General features: G+C 38.3%; 1 protein-coding gene across 1 annotated transcript in view; it reads left to right on the forward strand.

Moving 5' to 3' along the window:
* The first annotated feature begins 8,794 nt into the window (after positions 1-8,794).
* Positions 8,795-24,687, forward strand: part of LOC115223916 (membrane-bound O-acyltransferase domain-containing protein 2) — a 56,272-nt gene continuing 40,379 nt past the window's right edge. The window contains exon 1 of the mRNA XM_029794648.2: positions 8,795-10,307. Within this exon, the coding sequence (XP_029650508.1) occupies positions 10,227-10,307 (81 nt within the window). The 5' untranslated portion in view covers positions 8,795-10,226. The remainder of the gene's footprint in view (positions 10,308-24,687) is intronic.

The raw sequence follows: 24,687 nt of genomic DNA on the forward strand, positions 1-24,687 counted from the left end.
GGTGTGTGGTTATAAAACCCACTTTGCAAACACGTGGTTTGGAGATCAGTCCCACTGTGTGGTACTTTGAGCGAGTTTCATCTATAACCCCCGAGCCTATGGATGTCTTTGGAATGAATCAGGGAGACAGAAACTGTGTGGAAGCTTGCCTTGTATATTGTGTGTGTGTGTGTGTTGCTTGGGCATTGCAAGACTAATAACGTGGTGTACTACTCAATACACATATGCATCAGAGCTAAGCACAAAGCCGAAACAGCTGTAAGCTAATGAAGTTCAAAAGATAATTTGTTTATTCCTTAATCACCTCATTCTCTTATATATACATATATATACATATATAGGAGTGGCTGTGTGGTAAGTAGCTTGCTAACCAGCCACATGGTTCTAGGTTCAGTCCCACTGCGTGGCATCTTGGGCAAGTGTCTTCTGCTATAGCCCCGGGCCGACCAATGCCTTGTGAGTGGATTTGGTAGACGGAAACTGAAAGAAGCCTGTCGTATATATGTATATATATATATATGTATGTGTGTGTTTGTCCCCCTAGCATTGCCTGACAACCGATGCTGGTGTGTTTACGTCCCCGTCACTTAGCGGTTCGGCAAAAGAGACCGATAGAATAAGTACTGGGCTTACAAAGAATAAGTCCTGGGGTCGATTTGCTCGACTAAAGGCGGTGCTCCAGCATGGCCGCAGTCAAATGACTGAAACAAGTAAAAGAGAAAGAGAGTATACGATAGAGTGTATATTTAAACACATAAGGAATCCACTTAGAGGGAATTCAGCACGCTAGAAAGAACAGCTAGGTTCTGTAAACCACAAAAATAACGGATAAAATTCGACAATGGTAAATGTTTTTCATTTCCAAATTTATTCCTGTCAAATTTTATCCGTTATTTTTGTGGTTTACAGAACCTAGCTGTTCTTTCTAGCATGCTGAATTCCCTATAAGTGGATTCCTCATATGTATAAATATACACTCTATCGTATGACTAATATATAGTCTTCTTGACTAATTTTTTTTTGCACCTCAGGCCACTGGAAATGTGAATTTTGATTGAATGTTTTAATTTTAATTAAATTCCATTTCCCTTTGACATGATTAGATATATATACAAAATAAGAAAATGGAGAAATACATCTTAATCAATAATCAACTACCAGATAATACCCAATCACATAATTTATTAAACCACTACATATGAACATCAAGGTCAAACATAATAATATAGAACAAAACAATGTACATCAATGAGTAATAAGATACAATAAGTACAGTGTGTATAAGTGAATGTAAATAAATGCATACAAATATAAATATAAACTACAACTTACAACTGTTTCAGCCATGCAGATATGGGTGCCTCATTATGCTCATATTAGCCATGTGTGATAGGTTAATATGTAGTTATAAATGAGACACTTACAGAAATATCCCAAGGCCTCTTCATCCCATGGTGGGTTGTACTCACAACCCCTATCTCAATTTGTAATTATATATATATATATATATATATATATATATACATATATATAAATGTGACTAGGGTGTTAAGAAGCACCTACATTGCTAGAAATACGAGCTAAAATGCTCTAATGCTGTAGCTAACACTCATGAATGAAAATATATACAATAATAGAGACCTGAATTGTTTGAAATATTTCTAGCAGGAGTGGCTGTGTGGTAAGTAAGTAAGTAGCTTGCTCACCAATCACATGGTTCCAGGTTCAGTCCCACAGCGTGGCATTTTGGGCAAGTGGTTCAACAATAGGGACCAACAGAAGTTACAGGGATGAAAACAAACTAACACCGGTTGTCAAGCAGTTGTGGGAAACAAATATAAACACATACACACACATATGTATACATAATCTTAGAAGCATATCGTGTTTATTAATGCCTTTGGAAGGATCTTTTCTGGGTGGAAACCCTCATCTCTTGGCATTTTAACAACACACACTCTGTGAAGTGGTTGGCACTAGGAAGGGCATCAAGCTGTGGAAACCATGTGGAAAGCAGACAATGGAGCCAGGGGCAGTTCTCTTGAGGTTTGCCATTTCCTGTCAAACTCTCCAATCCCATGTCAGCATGGACAACGGATGTTAAATGATGATGATGAATAATGTGTTTACCATCATCATCATCACCATCACTACCACCACCACCACCACCACTACCACCATCATCACCACTATCATCATCAGCAGCAGCATTTAGCATCCGTTGTGCATTCTGGCATGGGTTGGACAGTTTGACTAGGGCTGGCAAAGTTAGAAGGCCATACCAGACTCTAGTCTGATTTGGTCTGGTTTCTACAGCTGGAAGCCCTTCCTAACAGTAACCACTTGAAAGCGTGTGCAGGGTGCTGTTACGTGCCACTGTCATGGGTGCCATTTGTGTGACACCAGTATCTGCCACAACTGCAATTTTCCTCAGCTTGATGGATCTTCTTCTGAAGCATGACATAATGCCAAAGGTCTCAGTCATTGCCTCCATGAGGCCCAACACTCGAAAGGAGCTTTCCATGTGCCACCAGTGTCACAACTATGATTTCACTTGGCTACATGGGTCTTCTCTTATATATACATATATATATATATAATGAGGAGGCGAAATGGCCTAGTGGTTAGGGCAGAGGACTCGCGGTCATAGGATCGTTGTTTCAATTCCCAGACCGAGTGTTGTGAGTGTTTATTGAGCAAAAACACCTCAAAGCTCCACGAGGCTCCGGCAGGGGATGGTGGTGATCCCTGCTGTACTCTTTCACCGCTCTTTCTTCTGTTGGCCTGCTCGCTTAGCCAGCGGGGTGGTGTCATTCGAAGGCTAAAACAATGCAAACGCATTGTGACCAGCGATGTGTAACAACATCTGATGGTCTGGTCGGTCACGTGATCACGTGATTTTTATATATATACGATGACAATGATGATGATGATGATGAGATATACATTATTATCACATATATATCTTTTATCATTCACTTGTTTCTGTCATTAGACTGCAGCTATGGTTTTTAGGGATTTTAGCCAAACAAATCATCCCTCGTTCTTATTTTTCTAGGTCTGGTATTCATTCTATTGGTCTCCTTTGCTGAACTGCTAAGTTGGTGTCACTATGAATCCATTGGCCACAGTATTTCATCCATTCTGTCCTTGATCTCACCCTCCTTCTCCATTGCAGCCCCATTATTCTCCTTATATCATCAATCCATATGAGTGTTGGCCTCAGATTTGAGTGTAGGTCTCAAGTCTGAGTGTAGGTCTCAAGTTTGAGTGTAGGCCTTATCAATCCATCTGAGTGGTCGTTTCTGCTCATGCAGGTGCCACTTGGCAACTGCACACGTCCACTGTTTATTGGTGCACCCTGCACCATGTCTGGCCCATCTGATTCTATTTAAATGGTATTCAGCAATAAAGACCTTCATTCCAGTTCTTTCCCCTGATCTTTTCATTTCGCATGTGATCCCTCACAGAGATTCCCAGCATTGATCCCCTCCATGGTTCTTTGCACTGCTATTAACCACTGTTCCTCTCTTCATTTTATATATATATATATTATATATATATATATATATATATATATATATATATATATATATATATGTGTGTGTGTGTGTGTGTGTGTGTGTGTGTGTATATACTCTCTTTACTCTTTTACTTGTTTCAGTCATTTGATTGCAGCCATGCTGGAGCACTGCCTTTAATCGAGCAACTCAACCCCGGGACTTATTCTTTTGCAAGCCCAGTACTTATTCTATCGGTCTCTTTTGCTGAACCACTAAGTAACGGGAACGCAAACCCACCAGCATCGGTTGTCAAGCAATGCTAGGGGGACAAACACAGACACTCAAACACACACACACGCATATATATATATATATACGACAGGCTTCTTTTCAGTTTCCGTCTGCCAAATCCACTCACAAGGCTTTGGTCGGCCCGGGGCTATAGTAGAAGACACTTGCCCAAGGTGCCACGCAGTGGGATTCAACCCGGAACCATGTGGTTGGTTAGCAAGCTACTTACCACACAGCCACTCCTACGCCTTATATATATATATATATATATAAAAGTTTTTTATTTGTAATGAGATAAAAAACCAAGGCTATGTAGATTTTAGAACATTTATACATAGAAATTTTTATATACACCCGCTGACATATGACCAATGTTGAAGCCTTTAATCACATAATCACCGTAGTATTTTGGTTAGGTAATAAAATAACAATAAAAAGTAAGAAATAGAACTGGAAATACTGGGAATTACAGTTTGTCTCCGATTTGGTCCAGGTACAATGATACTGATAAGCCACAAAAATGGCAAGACATCAATGTCCATCACTCCCTGAATGGGGATTTTGGGAGGAGGAGGCTGTCTCACCTGTCTATGACTTCCAGGTGTTTTTTCTACCCAGTGCTTAGAGGGGGGTCATCTCCACTGCACTATATTGCAGCTGACCAGTAAACAATCAAAGCACATGCCTTGAGTTTTCAATAATGTTTACAACACTAACAATGCTTCATATTTGAATACACAAAATGATCCAAATCTTCATATTTCTGGGAGAGGCTTTTATCTTTCAAACTCTATGCATTATAGGCGCAGGAGTGGCTGTGTGGTAAGTAGCTTGCTTACCAACCACATGGTTCCAGGTTCAGTCCCACTGCGTGGCACTTTGGGCAAGTGTCTTCTAATATAGCCTTGGCTCGACCAAAGCCTTGTGAGTGGATTTGGTAGACGGAAACTGAAAGAAGCCTGTCATATATATGTTTATGTATATATATGTGTGTTTGTGTGTCTGTGTTTGTCACCCCAACATCGCTTGACAACTGATGCTGGTGTGTCTACCTCCTCGTAACTTAGCGGTTCAGCAAAAGAGACTGATAGAATAAGTACAAGGCTTACAAAGAATAAGTCCTGGGGTCGATTTGCTCGAATAAAAGTAGTGCTCCAGCATGGCTGCAGTCAAATGACTGAAACAAGTAAAAAGTAAAAGAAAAGCGAGTACCATTTCTTATGTATTTAAAAAAAAAAAAATATTTCAATACTTCCCCAAATAAACATACACTTCATTTTAGAAGCTCTGAGAAAGCTATAAGGTAAAAAAAAATTTTTTTCCCCAAAATAAATTTTTTTTTTTACATTTTTGCTTTCCAATTCTTTCCAGTGTGGTAGTGATAGCTATTTCAAAACTCAATTAATATTTCATTTTCTCTCTGACGAAGGGTTCTGAAGAAAATGGTTTGCATTCTACTCTTGGTTAAGGTACACACACACACGCATATAATTTAATTCTTTACATATTATACAGAGGACATATTTTTCTGGCGTCTATGTATCATCTCAATATTATTCAACCACCAGAGTAACTTGGGACCTATGAAAGCAAAGCTTTATATTCTTCAGATCGTGTAAAACAAGGGCTAACTAAAAGTCTGAAAACAAGAAGAGACATTTAGGACATGAAAATGCTTTGACAGGCAAACGGTTAAATTACGACTTTGTACAAAAGAGTGATCTTGATGGAACAAATGTACAAGGGCGATAATGTATTTTGTACACCGGAAGAGTTCCAATCAGGATAAGAGAACTCTGAACAAATCTGAAATGAGAGAGAAAGAGAAAGCGTAAGGAAAGAAGGGAAAAAGCAAAGTGACCCAAACGGAGACTAAGAGGAATCCCCCCGCCCTTCTCTGGTCTCCTCCCAGCCCAGCTCTGGAGGAAAGATACCGCGGCGGAATGTTGCTGAATTTTTTGGACTACTTGACCGAAAGAGAAGATTAAAGGATGGAAGGATTTCAGAGAGATTGAATGAAACAGAGGAAAGAAGAAAGAAAAAGAAGAAGCAGATGAAGGAATCAAAACAAATGAAGGCAGAAAGAAAGACATTTTGATCTCCAGCAATTAATAATGACGATGATGGTGATAATGAAAAGAAGGACAGTGTAAAAGAAGATGGCCTTTGCGATGTGATGTGGACAGATTTGTCTTCTCTTTAGCATTGAATGGTTTTTTTAAAGCTTGACCTTACTCTGTGTCTACACGTGATTGAGACAGCAAGCACTTTGAAGGGTTTGTTTTGTGGCCTGTGTAAATAAACAAATCCTGTTGAAGGTTGCTTGCGGGCAGAGGGAGAATCTCAACGAAGATGGCTAGATGAACAAAGGTGCTCCTCGCTCGGGCCCTTCATATGAGCCGCAGCATTTTCCACAACAGTTTGTTTGCATTCATAAACCCCCCAACAACACACACACGACGAATTAATTAACAATTAACAGCTCTCAGGACCTATTTTCGAACTCTTGAACAAATTTATGAAGCTTTTGCGACCGGATTGGGTTTTATTTTTGTCTCTTTTTGGGTAACCTTTCTTACCCCCGGATGAAAATTTTATTTATTAACCATTTGTTTTGATATTTTGTCAAAGTCATACATTATATAAAGCTTATGTTATATGACATATCTTGTATGACCAGCTGTATGACATTAACAACAAAAGCAAATAACATATATATATAATACTCGTATGCATATATAATATATATATTATATATAATATATACTGCTTCATATGTGTAAGTAATATTGACAAAATTTTTGTTTTAAAAAAGAAAAACCCTTTAAGGACCCGCAACAAAACGAAACCCTCCTCTTAACAAGCAAACTTTTCCTTTTGATGCTGGTTCATTAAATGAAAAGAATTGGAAATTTTTACCAAAAGCAGAAACAGAAAGAAGCAGTGAAGAAGCAGCAAAAATCAACAAAAACGAAACGATTTCATGTCATCACTTCCAAGATATTTCTATTTTATTTTTCGATAGCTGAAAAAAGAAAAAAAAATCTATCAATATTTTCTGTTTTAGCCAATTTCACCAAACCTCTTTTGGCAGCAAAAAATTACATTTATGTTACTGCAGTGTAATGTAAAAAGAGAGAGAAAAAGGAAAAAAGAATGTTTTGACTGCGTCTAATGATTTTATGAAATGAAGGTTATGATTAATAACAACAGTTATAATTAATATTGTTAATGATAATTAATACACTGACACATTAACTACAATATCGAAGGTGGATTAATTTGCTGATGTTTAAAAGGGAAACAGGAAAACGAAAGTAAACACATCAGAACAATATTTATAAACTTGAAAAGGAGAAAGTGTTTTTTTTTTAAAGAACAAGGATTTTTTTTATTAAGTCGATGGTTACAACTGGATTGAAGGAAGACAGAGAGATATCCTGACACGATAAAAGTTTCCCAAATATTTGATATTCAGTTTGTTGAAAAGGAAAAAAAGAAAATGATTGTATACTAACATATGATATAAACAAGAGAAGTGAAAGGTTAAGAGAGAAAACCAACTGGAAGAGACCGATTATCGTTGTGGGACATCCTCAGTGTATGTGTGTGTATAAAAATACATGTTTATATATGTATATATATATATAAATATATATATACATTGAGTAAACGAACGCACAAAACGAGGAAATCGGAGTAGCAACGGAGTGTATAATGTTCAAACGAATATATTTATTTACATTTGAGTAGACAGTCCTCTCTCTCTCTACACACACACACTTTTCAGAAAGCATTCAACATAGATTATAATCAACTGGAATTTAAAAGGAAATAACCTAAACACAAGGAAAGCACGTGCAACTTTAAAGGTCCTACCGAAATATTCGCCCAGAGACTATCACTCTTTCTCTCTCTCTCTATATATATACATCTTTCTCTCTCTCTCTCTCTATATATATATATATATATACACACATACATATCTCTCCCTCTCTCTCTCTCTCTATATATATATCCATCTCTCTCCCTCTCTCCATACACACACACACACACGTATATCTCGGTTCTAACTTGAATAACATTGACTTAAAACTAGCTAAAGGTGACAAGAGAAAAGGCTTTTACACGGCCCCTAAGGATCACTTATATATATATATATATATTGGTCAGTAGTTCATATGTCCGAATGAGTAGCACACTCTAAAACATTAGATAGGTAATATATTTAGAAGGTTGGTTTGTTCCAGGCCGGTCAGGGAGTGACCATTGGTTTCCAACGTACAAAGGCACTGTATAGGCGGTAGTATGATTTTCAGCAAGTAGTGGTTTTTAATGTAGTAATAATAATATTTATACATTCATTCCATGTTTTTGTCTTTGGGACCTCTTCTCGTTAACCATTCCTGTCTAAGAACAGTGAGCGATAATTCCACCTCTAAACTGTCCTGTCTCGAATCGCTCAAAGAGCAACCAGCACCCATCCACCCACTATCCTCCTCTCGTCCTGATTTTGTTTACAATTCCAATGACCATTTTTGCGTTTGCATATTTTGAGCAATTCTAAGAGTGGTTCCTATTCTTCTTCATTGCACCATTGCAGGTTGTGGTGGTGTCCTCTATCTCTCTCTCATCTCTCTCTGCTGCAAAGAATTAAGGAATGCCTCTTTCACATCCATCAATCTATATTCGTACAATGTCTTTGCCAAGACTAATTTGTTTGAATTTAATCTGAGCCAAACTCTTATAATAATAACAGTAATAATATTTAAGAGAACGGCTGTTTTTGTTACTACTACTACTACTAATAATAATAATAAAAATAATAATAGTGATGTGGAGTGTTTAGACTCGCGTTGCCAAAAACTTATTTATAGTAGTATATTAATATATATTTACAGGCACATCCGTCTACTTTTTGAAAATCTATTAATTAGTCCCCTCTCTCTTTCTCATATATATACGCAAATTATTAATTAAATTTAGACTTATTCTAATCTCAAAAATATATAATTTGAATTGCTGCAAAATATTGCGCGTACACACACAAGTATACAATAAATATATATATATATATATACACATAGTTGCCCATATGTTACGGATGTATATATATATATAGACCAGTAGAGGCGCGCTTTTTCTAAAAGGAGTGCTCGTTCTGGGTGTGTGTGTTTGTAATTGTATAAATATAAATAGTAATTGGGGTAAGAAAATAGAAAAATACCATCGATGTACATCGGAATATAATATAGTAGAAATACTTTCATACTGTCATCCTAGTATGTAGAGCTGAGGTATATACATCCAAACTTTTACACACACAGAGATTTATATATATATATATATATATATATATATAGATAGATAGATAGATAGATAGATAGATATAGATATATATATAGTAGGGCATCAGACCTACAAATGGTAATTGTAACATATTCTTCTGGTTGGACTATTTCAAAGCATATGATCAGAGATAGCAGCAAGTGCCCTAGAAAAAATAAGTGTAAACAATAAGAACTCCGACGACCGCGACGTCTCTTTTGAGTGACGTGAAGTTTTTTTTTTTCTAAAAGATTAATTTTTGGGAAAAGAGTTAAAAGAAGAAGAAAAAAACAAGTTTGGGAAGAAAGGAAGAAAGAAAAAGAAGAAATCACAAACGTAGGAGATATTTGTAGACACGCCCCAGTTTTTTGAGGAAGGAAAAGAAAAGAGAGAGAGAGAAATAGGAAAACAGTGGAGCAACATTTTTTAAAAAAAAGTGAAATATATATATCGTCTTCTCTCTCTTTCTCTGCTCACTTTTGTGCAAGTGAGTGTCTGCTGCATTTTGGCTGCAAAACTTTGTATTAATTACACTTGAGAAATAAGTGTGGCAATGTGGGGACAGCTGTGAAGGAAAGAAAGGAAACAGTTTGTAAACAAGGAGAGAAAAGGGACACCTTGCCAAAGCAAATTGAAATCCCTTCTTAAATAAAAAGAAGGAAGAAATACAAGCGAGAAGAGAACCTTGCCGATCTTGTCAATCCACCTTTTCCACCAACTATATATATATCAAACAAAAACCCTTGTTAAAACGAGAGAAGAGAGCCCTAATTTTGAAATACCTATCTTGTCGCACACAAGTTTTTTTCCACCAACTTTATACTTTATATATGGGACTACCTTTCACTTAATTTTTTTCTTCTGGAGTGAAAAGTAACAAGCATAACCTTCCCAAAAGGAACAAAACTGATCGGATTCAATCTTTCTTTGCTTCTTCTTCTTCTTCATTTCACACACACACAAACGTTCACTTGTTCACCCTCCTCTTCTTCTTTCCCCCCCTCTCTATTTTCTCTCTCTCTATCTATCTCAATCTCTCTCTCTCTCTCGTCTCGTCTTCTCTATCTGTAATAAACTCACTCTGAGCGGCCGAACGAACCAAACATGGTATACACGGGCGAATTTTGTATGGGGTCTCGTTTGCTGACACCACTTTCAGATTTCTTCGGTTTACCCATAGACCAGGTATGTCACAAATAATACCTTTATTTATTCTATTTTATTTAATGTTTTAATATTCCCTTGAAACGGTGCGCGATAAGATTTTTTCAGGTCGACTTTGATTTTCAAACTTTCAAGCGAAGGACGGCGAGGCACGATTAAACGAACACCAGTCAAGTATCGAAGTGGTTGTAGTTATTATTATTACCATTGAGTCCCAGATCTGGCGTTTCAGGCGTGACCATCTCATTTATACACACGTGCGATCTTGTATTTTTCCAAAAGCGTCTTTATTTTACAAGGAAAAACGAGTGTGATTTGCAGTAGCTTGGCTGCTATTTCTCGCATTTCGGAGCGACCGTGTCATCACCCTGTAACCCTAACCAGGCGGTTTGGCTGAATCACTCACGTGTTCGATTGAAAGCTTTTCGCTCTTTAGTTGCGATCTCGTTAACGTTCTGAGTTCCCGAGTTCACGTCCCACCGAAGTGAACTTTATTCTGTGAACAAACAAACAACTGGTCTTGTTTTGCCACCTCAGTAGAATTACTATCGCTTGTTCAAATCGAAACGTGTGTGTTCTCAGTTAATTTCATCGGCTGGATTGTTGTAGACCAGATTAACGCCCATACTGGTGTCTGTCTGAAGGTTTCAATCGACTGATCTTACTGGGATTGTCTCCCCTGTTTAATCTTTTTGTTATTGGACTGCAGCCATGCTGGAGTACTTCTGTGAAGGGTTTAGTTGAACTAATCGACACCCCCACCTCACCCCGTTGTGCTTTTAAGTCTGGACCTTGCTCTATTTATTATTCTCTTTTGTTGAACTGCTAAGTTACGAGGATGTAAATAAGTCGACACCAGTTGTAAAACTGATAGGTGTGACAGACACACGCACACATGGCTCTGGTTGGCCTGGGGTTATAACAAAAGACACTTGCCCAATGTGTTGCACACTGGGATTGAACCAAAGACCACATGGTTGTGAAGTAAGCTTCTTAACCACACGGCCACACCTGTTCTTTTATTCTTTTACTTGTTCAGTCATTTGACTGTGGCCATGCTGGAGCACCACCTTGGAGGTTTTTTTCAGTTAAATACATCGACCCTGGGACTTATTCTTTATAAGCCTAGTACTTGTTCTGTTGGTTTCTTTTGCCGAACTGCTAAGTTACGGGGGACACAAACATACCATCTGTTGTCAAGCAGTGGTGGGGTACAAAAACACACACACAAATATATACAAATGCATATACTCTTTACTCTTACTCGTTTCAGTCATTTGACTGCGGCCATGCTGGAGCACCGCCTTTAATTGAGCAACTCAACCCCAGGACTTATTCTTTGTAAGCCCAGTACTTATTCTATCGGTCTCTTTTGCCGAACCACTAAGTAACGGGGACATAAACACACCAGCATCGGTTGTCAAGCAATGCTAGGGGGACAAACACAGACACACAAACACACACATGCATATATATACAAATATACGACGGGCTTCTTTCAGTTTCTGTCTACCAAATCCACTCACAAGGCTTTGGTCGACCCGAGGCTATAGCAGAAGACACTTGCCCAAGGTGCCACGCAGTGGGACTGAACCCGGGACTGTTTTTTTAAAAATCAACCTTATTAAACAAGTTCGTTGCCTGCTAATTACCTGAGTAATTATATTTGATCAAAGTGTTTCTTCTCACTCTATTTACATATGAGAGACCCTGACTGTGTGTGCGTTCAGTATGCAGAGGGCTCCCCTGAGCTAACAGTCTCACAGCCATGCTGTTGGCATTTGTAATCAGCATGCTTGGAGTTTCTTCATTTCTACCCTGCCACCCGATATAGGTGCACTGCATGAGCATGGGGTGGTTAAGAAGTTTGATCTAGCGCCATGTGGTTTTGCACCCAGCTGTTTCACTACACAGCACATTGAATAAGTGTCTTCCGCTGTGTACGTGTGCTGACCAAGGCCTCGGTGATGGATTTGGTAGAAGGAAACAGAAAGAAGCCCAGTGTGTGTGTGTGTGTTTTAGTAGAGTCAATAAAAAGAGTGCAATAAGCTATATATATATAATATATACTCTTTTACTTGTTTCAGTCATTTGACTGAGGCCATGCTGGAGCACCACCTTTAGTCGAACAAATCGACCCCAGGACTTATTCTTTGTAAGCCTAGTACTTATGCCATCAGTGTCTTTTGCTGAACTGCTAAGTTACGGGGACATAAACATGCCAGCATTGGGGGGACAAACATATACACACACATACATACATATATATGTCGCCATGATAGATCGTTAGCCACTACACATTTTTTTTCTCTCCTTGTTTTTTTCTGTGTCCCTTTCTGTAGAAGAGCGTAGGCTCGAAACGTAAAAGTCTTTTTCTATTCCTGAGCGTTATACTAATACATCTGTTTGTTTTTTTCGTAAACTCTCCCTATATATATATATATATACGAAGGGTTTCTTTCAGTTTCTGTCTACCAAATCCACTCACAAGGCTTTGGTCAGCCCGAGGCTATAGTAGAAGTCACTTGCCCAAGTTACCATGCAGTGGGCCTGAACCCAGAACCATGTGGTTCATAAGCAAGCTACTTACCATACAGCCACTCCTACGCCTAAGAGTGTATAATTGTGAACAAATCACAGTTATAACGGAGAGGGTTGCAAAAACCCTTACATGTCTAGAAATAGCAGTCAAAGCTGCTATAACCACTTGTATTATATCCCTTCACAATAAAAGCTGTCGGCGGGTGACATGACATAAAATTCAAAACTTAAAAATATATATATATATATATACACACATACATGCATATATACATACACACACTCGTCATATGCATGTGTGTATTTGTGTCTCCTTGCCTTGATATGAAGCAGTAGTCGTAAACGAGAATCACAATCCAACGAGTGATGTCATCATTCTCTCCCAGTCTTCTGGGAAAACCCGTTCAGCCAAGGGGCATGTTTTATCTTGCTTAGGAAACAGGTGAGGCTTAGTAACCAAGAAGGGCGCTCAACAAACTCTATCTGACTCACGCAAGCATTGTAAAGGGAGTGTTCAAGTGCTGTTGATGATGGGAAATCAGCCAATTTAGATATAATTGCCAGAAAATGGTAGCATATTTTTTTTATCTTTAGCAAAAAAAAAAGTTGCATTAATTACAAAAAATAGTGTTAATTACTGTGGATATTTTGTAATATTAATTTGTAAAATTGTGAGCTGACAGAATTGTTTGTGTGCCTGACAAAAGTGCTTAGTGGTATTTGTACTGCTTCTTTGCATTCTGAGTTCTAGTACTGCCAAGGTCAACTTCACCTTTCGTCCTTTCCGGGTCAATAAGGTAAAATGCTAGTTTAGGGTGACGAGATGGCAGAATCGTTAGCACACCGGGCGAAATGCTTATCGGTATTTCGTCCGTCTTTACATTCTGAGTTCAAATTCCGCCGAGGTCAACTTTGCCTTTCATCCTTTCCGGGTCGATAAATTAAGTACCAGTTACGCACTGGGGTCAATGTAACCGACTTAATCCATTTGTCTCTCCTTGTTTGTCCCCTCTGTGTTTAGCCCCTTGTGGGCAGTAAAGAAATAGGTATTTCATCTATCTTTACGTTCTGAGTTCAAATTCCACCGAAGTTGATTTTGCCTTTCATCCTTTCGGGGTTGATGTAATCGACTTAATCCTTTTGTGTGTCCTTGTTTGTCCCCTCTGTGTTTAGCCCCCTGTGGGCAATAAAGAAACAAATAAGGTAAAATGCCAGTCAAGTACTGAGGTCAATGTAATTGATTGACACCCTCCCATCAAAATTGCTGGCCTTGTGCCAAAATTTGAAATGGTTTTTCGTTCCTTTTAAAGATATGCATTTATTTTTTATCTTTTACTTGTTTCAGTCATTAGACTGTGGCCATGCTGGGGCACTGCCTTGAAGAATTATTTTTAGTTGAATGAATTGACCCCAGGGCTTATTTTTATTTTTTTAAGAGAAAGAGAGAGAGAGAGCTATCTACATAAATGTGAATCAAGAAGATTATGCAAGGATTGTGTAATTTTCTCAGTTGATTTATTGAAATACGTGTATGTTTTATAAAACTTAAAATACAAAATACATTTTGGGACGTAGTCAGTCCGCCTGTGCATACCTTCCTTCTTGGGACACAAAACTCTACTTGTGAAGACCTGTTGAGGCAAGTGAAAATCAAAATCGAAATCGATCAACATCAATGGAATTTGTAGTTGTGATACCAGTGCCGGTGGCACGTAAGAGAACCATCCGAACGTGGCCGTAGCCAGCGCCGCATCGACTAGCCTCCGTGCCAGTGGCACGTAACAAACACCATCCAAGCGTGGCCGTTTGCCAGCCTCGTCTGGCACCTGTGTCAGTGGCACGTAAAAAGCACCCACTACACTCACGGAGTGGTTGGCGTTTAGGAAGGGCATCCAGCTGTAGAAACACTGCCAGATCAGACTGGGCCTGGTGCAGCCTTCGGGCTTCCCAGACCCCAGTTGAACCGTCCAACCCATGCTAGCATGGAAAGCAAATGTTAAACGATGATGATGATGATTTTCTGTATTTTTTATTAACATCATACATATGACTTCGTTAGCTCAAATTAGTGTAATTTTATTACATTTCCCTTTTGCAAGCTTTTATAGTTTCACTAGGGTAAGGAGTGGCTCATGCAAGTCAGAACATTTTGCGCCTTGCCCTCAGACGTGCGTCTGTTTGTCATGTACTCAGGGTTAGGCACGTTCTTGGTACATGTATGCACATGACCAGTAATAAACACATTAATTCATTCAAGTTCACTCATAAAATATTTTTGTTGTGGTTGTCATGATGGGTCACGCGTCATCCAGACATTCCACATTTGCAGTGACCAGAACTAATTAAAGTATTCCTTTGATTTACACCACACGAGCTTGTAAACGAGCATTGTTCGTTTCTAGGCTTCTCTAAATAAACATGTCTGGCAATGTGGTAATAGAACTTTGCTTAGAAACGGGTGAGTGTTGGCGAAGGAAGGGCTTTTGGCTGTACAAAAATTGGCCTCAACAAATTCTGTACAACCCATGCCAGCATGGAGAAGCGGATGTTTAGACCAATGATGAATAGAGTAGACTAAGTATTTCACTTATTGCGAAGACATGTGGCTAAGGTGTTTGGCTTCCAGTTGTCAGGTTGTGAGTTCAATTCCTAGCGACACATTACATCCTTGAGCAAGACTCTTTTCTTTACGTTGCTCCAGTCTGTTCAGCTGGCAAAAATGTGTAGGACCTGTATTTCCGAAGGGCCAGTCTGGTTACATTCTGTGTTGTGCTGAGTTTCATTGAGAACTACATTAAGGATACGCGTGTCTGTGGAATACTCTGCCACTTGCACGTTAATTTCACAAGCAGGCCGTTCCGTTGATCCGATCAGCTGGAACCCTTATTACCATCCACCACTACTTGGCAACCAGTGCTGGTTTGTTTACGTCCCTGTAACTTAGCAGTCCAGCAAAAGAGAGCAATAGAATAATTACCAGGCTTTAAAAAAAAAAGCCCTGGGGTCAATTTTATGTGAACAAAATCTTCCAAGGCAGTGCTCCAGCATGGCCACAGTCAAATGACCTCTCGCACCTATCATACAGTGTCATTCTAAAAGTAAACAATCACTTCATTGAAATCTCAAACCCACAAAGTAATTAAGTAATTACATAATGAATTCTTTTACTTGTTTCAGTCATTTGACTGCGGCCATGCTGGTGCACCGCCTTTAGTCAAACAAATTGACCCCAGGACTTACTCTTTGTAAGCCTAGTACTTATTCTATCGGTCTCTTTTGCCGGACCACTAAGTTACAGAGACATAAACACACCAACATCAGCTGTCAAGCGATGGTGGGGGAGAAACACAGGCACACAATCATATATATATATATATATATATATATATATATATATGTATATTACCCCAAACCAGGGACTTTTCAGCATCCCTTCATATATATGGCTTAGTGGTTAAGATGCTGCACTCACGGTTGCGAGATCGTGGGTTCGATTCCCAGGCCGGGCATTTTATTGTGTTCTTGAGCAGAACGCTTCATTTGACGTTGCTCTGCGATCATTTCATCATCTGACATGTGGCACCCGTTGCACCTGTACAGGTAATATCGATTTGATGGAGGGAGTGAGGTAATGTCTACACAAACATTTGATCACTATTAACAGATCATCTATGTGGTTGTTCAGTAAGGAATTGTCGAACCCTCATACATCGTCTAACGACAGCAGAGTCCATTATATATATATATCACGTGACCGACCAGACCATCAGATGTTGTTACACATCGCTGGTCACAATGCGCAATAAACACTCACAACGCCCGGTCTGGGAATCGAAACCGCGATCCTGCGACCGCGAGTCCGCTGCCCTAACCACTAGGCCATTGCGCCTCCACATATATATATATATATATATATATTGTATGCAAGTGTGGGTGGTGAAAAGTTCCTGGTTTTAAGGGTATCACGAAAGGACTCGTTGGCAGCCCAACCTCCTGAGTTCTTTTATGAGGCTTAGAAAAACTGAAGGACCACTGCAATAAGCGTGTGAATCTGAGAAGGGAATATGTTGCATAAAATCATAATTAACTGATTCTCTTGTATTTTCTTCTACCCAAAGCCAGGAACTTTCCAGAACCCCCTCCAATATATATATATATATTACGGAGATGTACTTGCATAGCAAGTGACCTAATCTGAGATCGTGTGCTGGGATGAAAACAATTGCAGCGTGGAAGGTGTTTATAACCCATTTAAGAAACACACAGAATCCGTCAGATTCACTTCAACATTTAAATTTAATTCCGTGCTGCACGGAATTTTGTCAGTGAACAGGTCGCGGTCTCAAAGCGACGAATATATTTTGACAAATTAAATATAAATGTTGAAGTGAATCTAACGGTTTTTGTGTGTTTCTTAAATGTCCACGCTGCAATTGTTATATATATATATTTACATAAGGCCAAAGAGGGTACGGATGCCGCTATATATATTATATGTAGAAAAATACAAACTGGGACAAGAACGTAAAACATTTAGAAGACGATACAAAAAACACGGACGGGACATTCGAAGCCTTCAATCTTCAGTCAGGAACCGGATCATCCTCACAATTTCGGCTGATTAATCTTGAGATTGCTCCGATAAGAAATTGCTCGGATGATCCGGTTCTTGACTGAAGATTGAAGGCTTCGAATGTCCCGTCCGTGTTTTTTGTATCGTCTTCTAAATGTTTTACATTCTTGTCCCAGTTTGTATTTTTCTCTCTCTCTATATATATATTTATATATATTTATATATATATATATATATATATATATATATATATATATATGTGTATTGTTCTTTTGAACATCATTTACACATGTAGTATATGTTATTCTGTTAAACACCATATATGCATACAGTATTGTGGACCAATCAAAAGCAGGCAAACATAATTAGGTCCATGTGTGCACAGTTTAATTAAACACGCACGCACCCACAGTATATTTTGTTTTAATTCACATGGCAGACACGCATTCAAACAGGTCAGAGTCTAAACCCTTGTCGACTCGTTTTACTTGAGTCCTTCTCCGTCCCCCTCTTCAGTGTTTGTGGGGAGGCGTGGAAGGGTTTGGGATAACAAAAAGAGAAAAAATAAGTGACCCGGTTTTTCACTGTTGACCTTGTTTTTATTGGAACAAGTCAGAACGCCAGAGAAGAGGTACTTGTGAGATTACATACAGCAACAACAACGATAGCAACAACCACAACAACAATGGTACTGAATGGTAAGGAGAAGGGGATGATAGTGGCACAAAAATATTGCTGATGTTGTTGTTGTATTAATGGTTGTTGTTGCTAATGTCAAATTCAGAGATGATGTTGATAACAACTTGACAATAGCAACAACAATGGTATGCTGTGAGAAGTGTGGTTGTTTAACTCTAGGACTGCACTCGACCAGTAGATCAACATGTGATCAAAAACATTCCAACCATGACCATCACAATTATGATTTTTTTGTTTTGCAAAGGAGCAGACATGTAAAAACTTGCTTCTCAACCACATGGTTCCAGGTTCAGTTCCACTCTGTAGCACCTTGGGCAAGTATCTTCTACTATAGCCCCAGGTCGACCAAAGCCTTGTGTATTTGGTAAATGGAAACTAAAAGAAGCCTCTTGTATACATAGATATCTATATGTGTGTCTTTGTACCTCTTGGAGTGGTTGGCGCTAAGAAGAAGGGCATCAAGCCGTAGAAACCAAGCCACATCAGATTGGAACCTGGTGCAGATCTCCGACTTACCAGTTTTCAGTCAAACCGTCCAACCCATGCCAGCATGGAAAAACAGATGTTAAATGATGATGATGATGATGATGATGATGGGTTCAACAAGGCAGACCTATGATAAACACATTTTTTATCAGGCATATCATCAGCATCATTTTCATTTGACGTCCAATCTTCCATGTTTCCATGACGCAAATGGAATTTGTTGAAGCAAATCTTCTACAGCTCGATGCCCTACCTGTCACCTTCCTTCACCTGTTTCCAATCAAGGTAATATTTCCTCATGACCAGACAGGTTTTCCATGGAAGACTGGAAACGAACGACACTGTTTCTATGACAACGACGCTTGTTTACAACTATCATGCGATGCCAAGACAAGGGTACAGACAAGGCGGTGAGCTGGCAGAATCGTTAGCACACCGGGTGAAATGCTTAGCGGTATTTCATCTGCCGTTACGTTCTGAGTTCAAATTCTGCCGAGGTCGACTTTGCCTTTCATCCTTTTGGGGTCGATTAAATAAGTACCAGTTACACACTGGGGTCGATATAATCGACTTAATCCGTTTGTCTGTCCTTGTTTGTCCCCTCTGTGTTTAGCCCCTTGTGGGCAATAAAGAAATAAGACAAGGGCACACCCAAACACATGCGTGCACACATACACGTGTGGACACACATGATGGGCTTCTTTCAGTTTCCATTTACCAAATCCACTTTCAAGGCTTTGGTTGACTCTGGAGATATAGTAGAAGACAATTTTCCCCAGGTGTTGTTCATTTCTAGTCTTCTGTGGAAAAACGTGTATGGCCTTGGGAAATATTACCTTACCTGGAAACAGGTGAGAGTTGGCAGCAGGAATTGCATCTTCCATGACAAAATTTGCGTCAACAAATTCCGTCTGGCCATGGGGAATATTACCTTGCCACAACTAACGGATGAGGGTTTGTGACAAGAAGCATATCTGATCAAGGAAAAATCTGCCTTGACAAATTCCATTTAACCCACAAAAGCATGGAAAGGCAAACCTTAAATAATGATGGTGATGATGATGATGATGATGATGTTCCTCCTCTTCCTCCTCCTGAAAACGAATTGTATTGTTGCAGAATCCACTTTTTTGTATCAGCGATCTGAAGCGTGAGGTGCACGTGAGAGGTAAGCAAAAATCATCGGGTTAGCGAGGGCAATCATTTCAGAGCGGGGCAAAGTAAGCTGTGAGTCCTTGACGTCGGATGAGATAGGTTTTTACAAGTTCGGTGGTGGTGGTGGTGGTTGGAGGGAGAAGAAGAAGCAGACAATGTATTCAGAGGAGAGGTGGGGGAGCAGGGGGTGGGATGGGGGTGGGGACGAAGAAAGTTTTTCAAGTGAAGTAGCTGTTTGTTCTTGTTGCTGATAACTTGCACATGAGAGAGAGGAGTCATTGTGGTGGTGGGGGATGTTGCAGTTTTACCTACATGCAGACAATCGCATATTCTCAGATTAAAGTTTGAGTATAGAGTGTAACCCTTACAGCAGAGATAGACAATAGATAAGAAGGGCAAGAGAGATTTGTAATCTGAAGTTTCTCTGCTGGCAGGAGGTGTTATGTGGCATCTGGGTTGCACCAGAGTCTGTGAGGCTGAAGACGCTCGACCTTTATTCTCTAGAAAAACGACGACGCTGTGGTGATCTCATTCTTGCTCACAACATCATAAGCGGAAAGTGTAACCTCTCGAAAGAGCTGTTCTTCACTCCTGCTCCAGAGCTTCGGCTGCGGGGTCACTCCGCAAAGCTCTATCTGCAACGATTTCATCTCAATCGAAGGAGAGGGGCTTTCTCCGTCTGGGTTGCGGATCCGTGGAATAAGCTGCCGGACGAGCTGGTGAAGATGCTGACGACCGCTCAGTTCAAAGTCTCCCTTGACCAGAAATGGCCTGAACTCTTTACATGAACACCACCCTGTACATAACTCCATGTCCCCCTGCATGGCCTTGCTTTTTGCTTTTTGAGCCAAAAAATGAACTAACTAACTAAAGAATTGTCCAGAAGATTTAGTGTTGTTCTTTGAAGGAGGCGTTGTTATTTTAGTTGGGTTTGTTTGTAGTCAAGAGGAGACAGCAGTAACATAGCTAAAGGTTAGGTCAGTCAAAGCTGTCCTTCATCTTCCTTTCTCTCTAGACAAAAAGCACAACAAAACACACCAAAAATTCCGCCCTGAAAACAGAATGATCTCCCTCGACCTCACCTTTAACCTATTCAATACCACCCAGCCTGAAACTGTCCCTGCTTCTCTAATACAAGTGACCTGTTTTAAAGTAATCTAAATTACTAGGTTGAGGAAAACGCTTGTGCACCATGTTAAAATAATGATTTTTTATGCAAGAATTTATTCAAAATCAACAAACAACTATTCTTCAAAATAAACATCATCATTTTCCACGACCTTCTACCAATGATCTGCAAGATTTCAGATTTGGTCAAAGTACCAATGTTTCAGCTTTGAATGGAAAAATTCTTGACAGGCTTCTTCAACTTCATCGAATGATTCAAATCGGTGACCTTTCATAAAGTGCTGCATTGATCGGAAGAGACCGTAATCAGGTGGAGCAAGGTCTGGACTATAGGCTGGATGCAGCAGAGCATCCACATCGCCTAATTCTTCAATCCAGTTGCTGGTCTTTCTGGTGGTATGTGGCTTTGCATTGTCTTGTTGAAACAAAGCACGTTTTCGATGAACAATTCTTGGGTCCTTTTCAACCAGTGCATTGTAGACACAATCAAGTTGCTTGCAGTACAGTTCAGCATTGATAGCACAACCATTAGATGTAATGTATATGACAATTTCAAACCACTTGAAAGAGATTGGAAAAACAAAAAAAACTTGAGAAATGGGTGCCACACGAATTGAATGACAACCAAAAAAAAGGCCGTTTTGAAGTGTTGTCTTTCCTTCTTTTATGCAACAAGAATGACCCATTTCTCGACCAGATTGTGACTTGCAATAAAAAGTGGATTCTTTACGACAACTGGTGATGCTCAGCTCGGTGGTTGGATGCCAACAAGAGTACGTTTAGGCAGCTATTTAATGGAACCATGGTGATGGTGTGGCATATATATATACACATATAAATAGATGAGTGTATTTTTACCTTGTTAACAATTAACACGGAAAAATATTTGATTTACACCTGCGTTAAACTCCATTTATTTATTCATATATATATAATCTCATGCATGTGTGTGTATATATATATATATATATATATATGTATGTATGTAAGCATGTATATGTATGTATATATATATATGTATGTATGCATGTATATATATATATATATATATGTATGTAGTATGCATGTATATATATATATATATATAATATATGTATGTATGTATGCATGTATATATATTATATTATATATATATATATATGTATGTATGATGCATGTATATATATATATATATATATATGTATGTATGTATGCATGTTATATATATATATATATATATATGTATGTATGTATGCATGTATATATATATATATATATATATATATATATATATATATATATATGTATATATATATATATATATATATATATACTAGCAGTATCACCCGGCGTTGCTCGGTTTGTAAGGAAATAATTATATAAGCATTTTTAGAGATGTAAAGTATAATAGCCATCTCAATATGGCTAACCATAAAGGGGGAGGGGTGTTACTGTAGCTTTTTACGTTCTGAGATTTAATAATAATTTTAGAGAGTTACTTCTCTTATATATGTCAAAAATGGATTAAAAATGGGAAAAATTGATGGTAAATTTTTTTTAAATCGTAGACTCATCGTAGACGCGCGCTAATACCCAGACGGTCTTGATATGAATCACGACTATAAGATACCCGCTTTTGGTTAAACTGCACCGCAAAATGTGGGAGTAGTTAGGAATCTAAATCGTAGGAGACAGACACACAACCTCACTTTTATATATAAAGATTTCCTCTATTTACATAATATTGAGGTCTCTTTCTTTCTTTTGTTATCTTACTGTTTTTACCAATATACATATATATATATATATATATATATATATATATATAGTTACAGAGATGTACTTGCATAGCAAGTGACTTGATCTGAGATCGTGTGCTGGAACGAAAACAGTTGCAGCGTTGAAGGTGTTTATAAGCCATTTAAGAAACACACAAAAACCGTTAGATTCACTTCAACATTTAAATTTAATTTGTCAAAATATTTTCGTCGCTTTGAGACCGCGACCTGTTAGCACGATATTTTTGTCAGTGAACAGGTCGCGGTCTGAAAGCGACGAAAATATTTTGGCAAATTAAATTTAAATGTTGAAGTGAATCTAACGGTTTTTGTGTGTTTCTTAAATGGCTTATAAACACCTTCCACGCTGCACTATATATATACACACATATATATATATGTATGTATGTGTGTATATGTGTATGCATGTATGTGTGTGTGTGTGTGCGTGTCTGTGCTTGTGATTGTCCTCCACCACTGCTTGACAACGAATGTTGGTTTGTTTACATCCCTGTCACCTAGTGGTTTGACAAAGGAAACAGAATAAGTACAATGCTTACAAAAATAAAACTGGAGTTGATTCATTAAACTACAATTTTTCAAGGCATTGCCCCAGCATGGCCACAGACCAATGGTTGGAATAAGCAGAAGAATAAAAGAATACATTCTCTGCTTTGGTCTTATGTTCAAGGCATGAGAAAGCTTGAGTTTACATGAGAAGGCCTAACAGACCTGGTAGAAACAGCAGCCAAATCTCCCTCAAATCACACCTTACTGTCTTATGTATGTATATATATATGAGCCAATGAGGGGGACCTCTACATGGTAGCTAGACCTGGTAGAAATAGCAGCCAAATTTCCCCCAAATCACACCTTACTGTCTTATCTATGTATATATGTATGTATGAGCCTATGAGGGAGACCCCTACATGGCAGCTAGACATGGTAGAAATAGCAGCCAAATCTCCCTCAAATCACACCTTACTGTCTTATCTTTCTGCCACTTGGATATAGGTGTTATATTCGTCGTAAAAAACTTTCCTGTCACACACTCACGCACACACACACACACGCGCACACACACACACACACTCACACACACGCACGTTAGCTTACAATTTTATTTATATATTTGCGTGTCTATGTGTTGAAAGAGGAAGTGGGAGGCAGAGTGAAAGAATCACTCACTACAGTAAGTGAATTACTATCATTTTATTCGTTGCCCACTGTGTGTGTGCGTTTGCGTGTGGTGTAAACCAGACTAAGAAAAGCATTTGACACACACACCAGAATGTGAGTTTTCTGTAAATTTTGCTTAATTGGAGTTTAAATTTTAAAAACTGGACCTGGCATGACGCGATGCATTGTACTCTCAAAAATGCTAGGTAAATTGTAATTGAAGAAATCCTATATTGTAGATTTGTATAACTCCCAAAGGGAGGCAGATAAAATCTGCCTTTTATAATAAGAGATATATATATATATATATGTATGTATGTATGTATGCATGTATATATATGTATGTATGTATGCATGTATATATATGTATGTATGTATGCATGTATATATATGTATGTATGTATGCATGTATATATATGTATGTATGTATGCATGTATATATATGTGTATGTATGCATGTATATATATGTATATGTATGTATGCATGTATGTATATGTATGTATGCATGTATATGTATGTATGTATGCATGTATATGTATGTATGTATGTATGCATGTATATGTATGTATGTATGCATGTATATGTATGTATATGTATGTATGCATGTATATATATGTATATGTATGTATGCATGTATATATATATGTATATGTATGTATGCATGTATATATATATGTATATGTATGCATGTATATATATATGTATATGTATGTATGCATGTATATATATATGTATATGTATGTATGCATGTATATGTATGTATGCATGTATATATATATGTATATGTATGTATGCATGTATATATATATGTATATGTATGTATGCATGTATATATATGTATATGTATGTATGCATGTATATATATATGTATGTGTATATATA

The sequence above is a fragment of the Octopus sinensis genome, linkage group LG24, assembly GCF_006345805.1.
Source record: "Octopus sinensis linkage group LG24, ASM634580v1, whole genome shotgun sequence".
In the NCBI taxonomy this organism is placed as follows: Eukaryota; Metazoa; Mollusca; class Cephalopoda; order Octopoda; family Octopodidae; genus Octopus; species Octopus sinensis.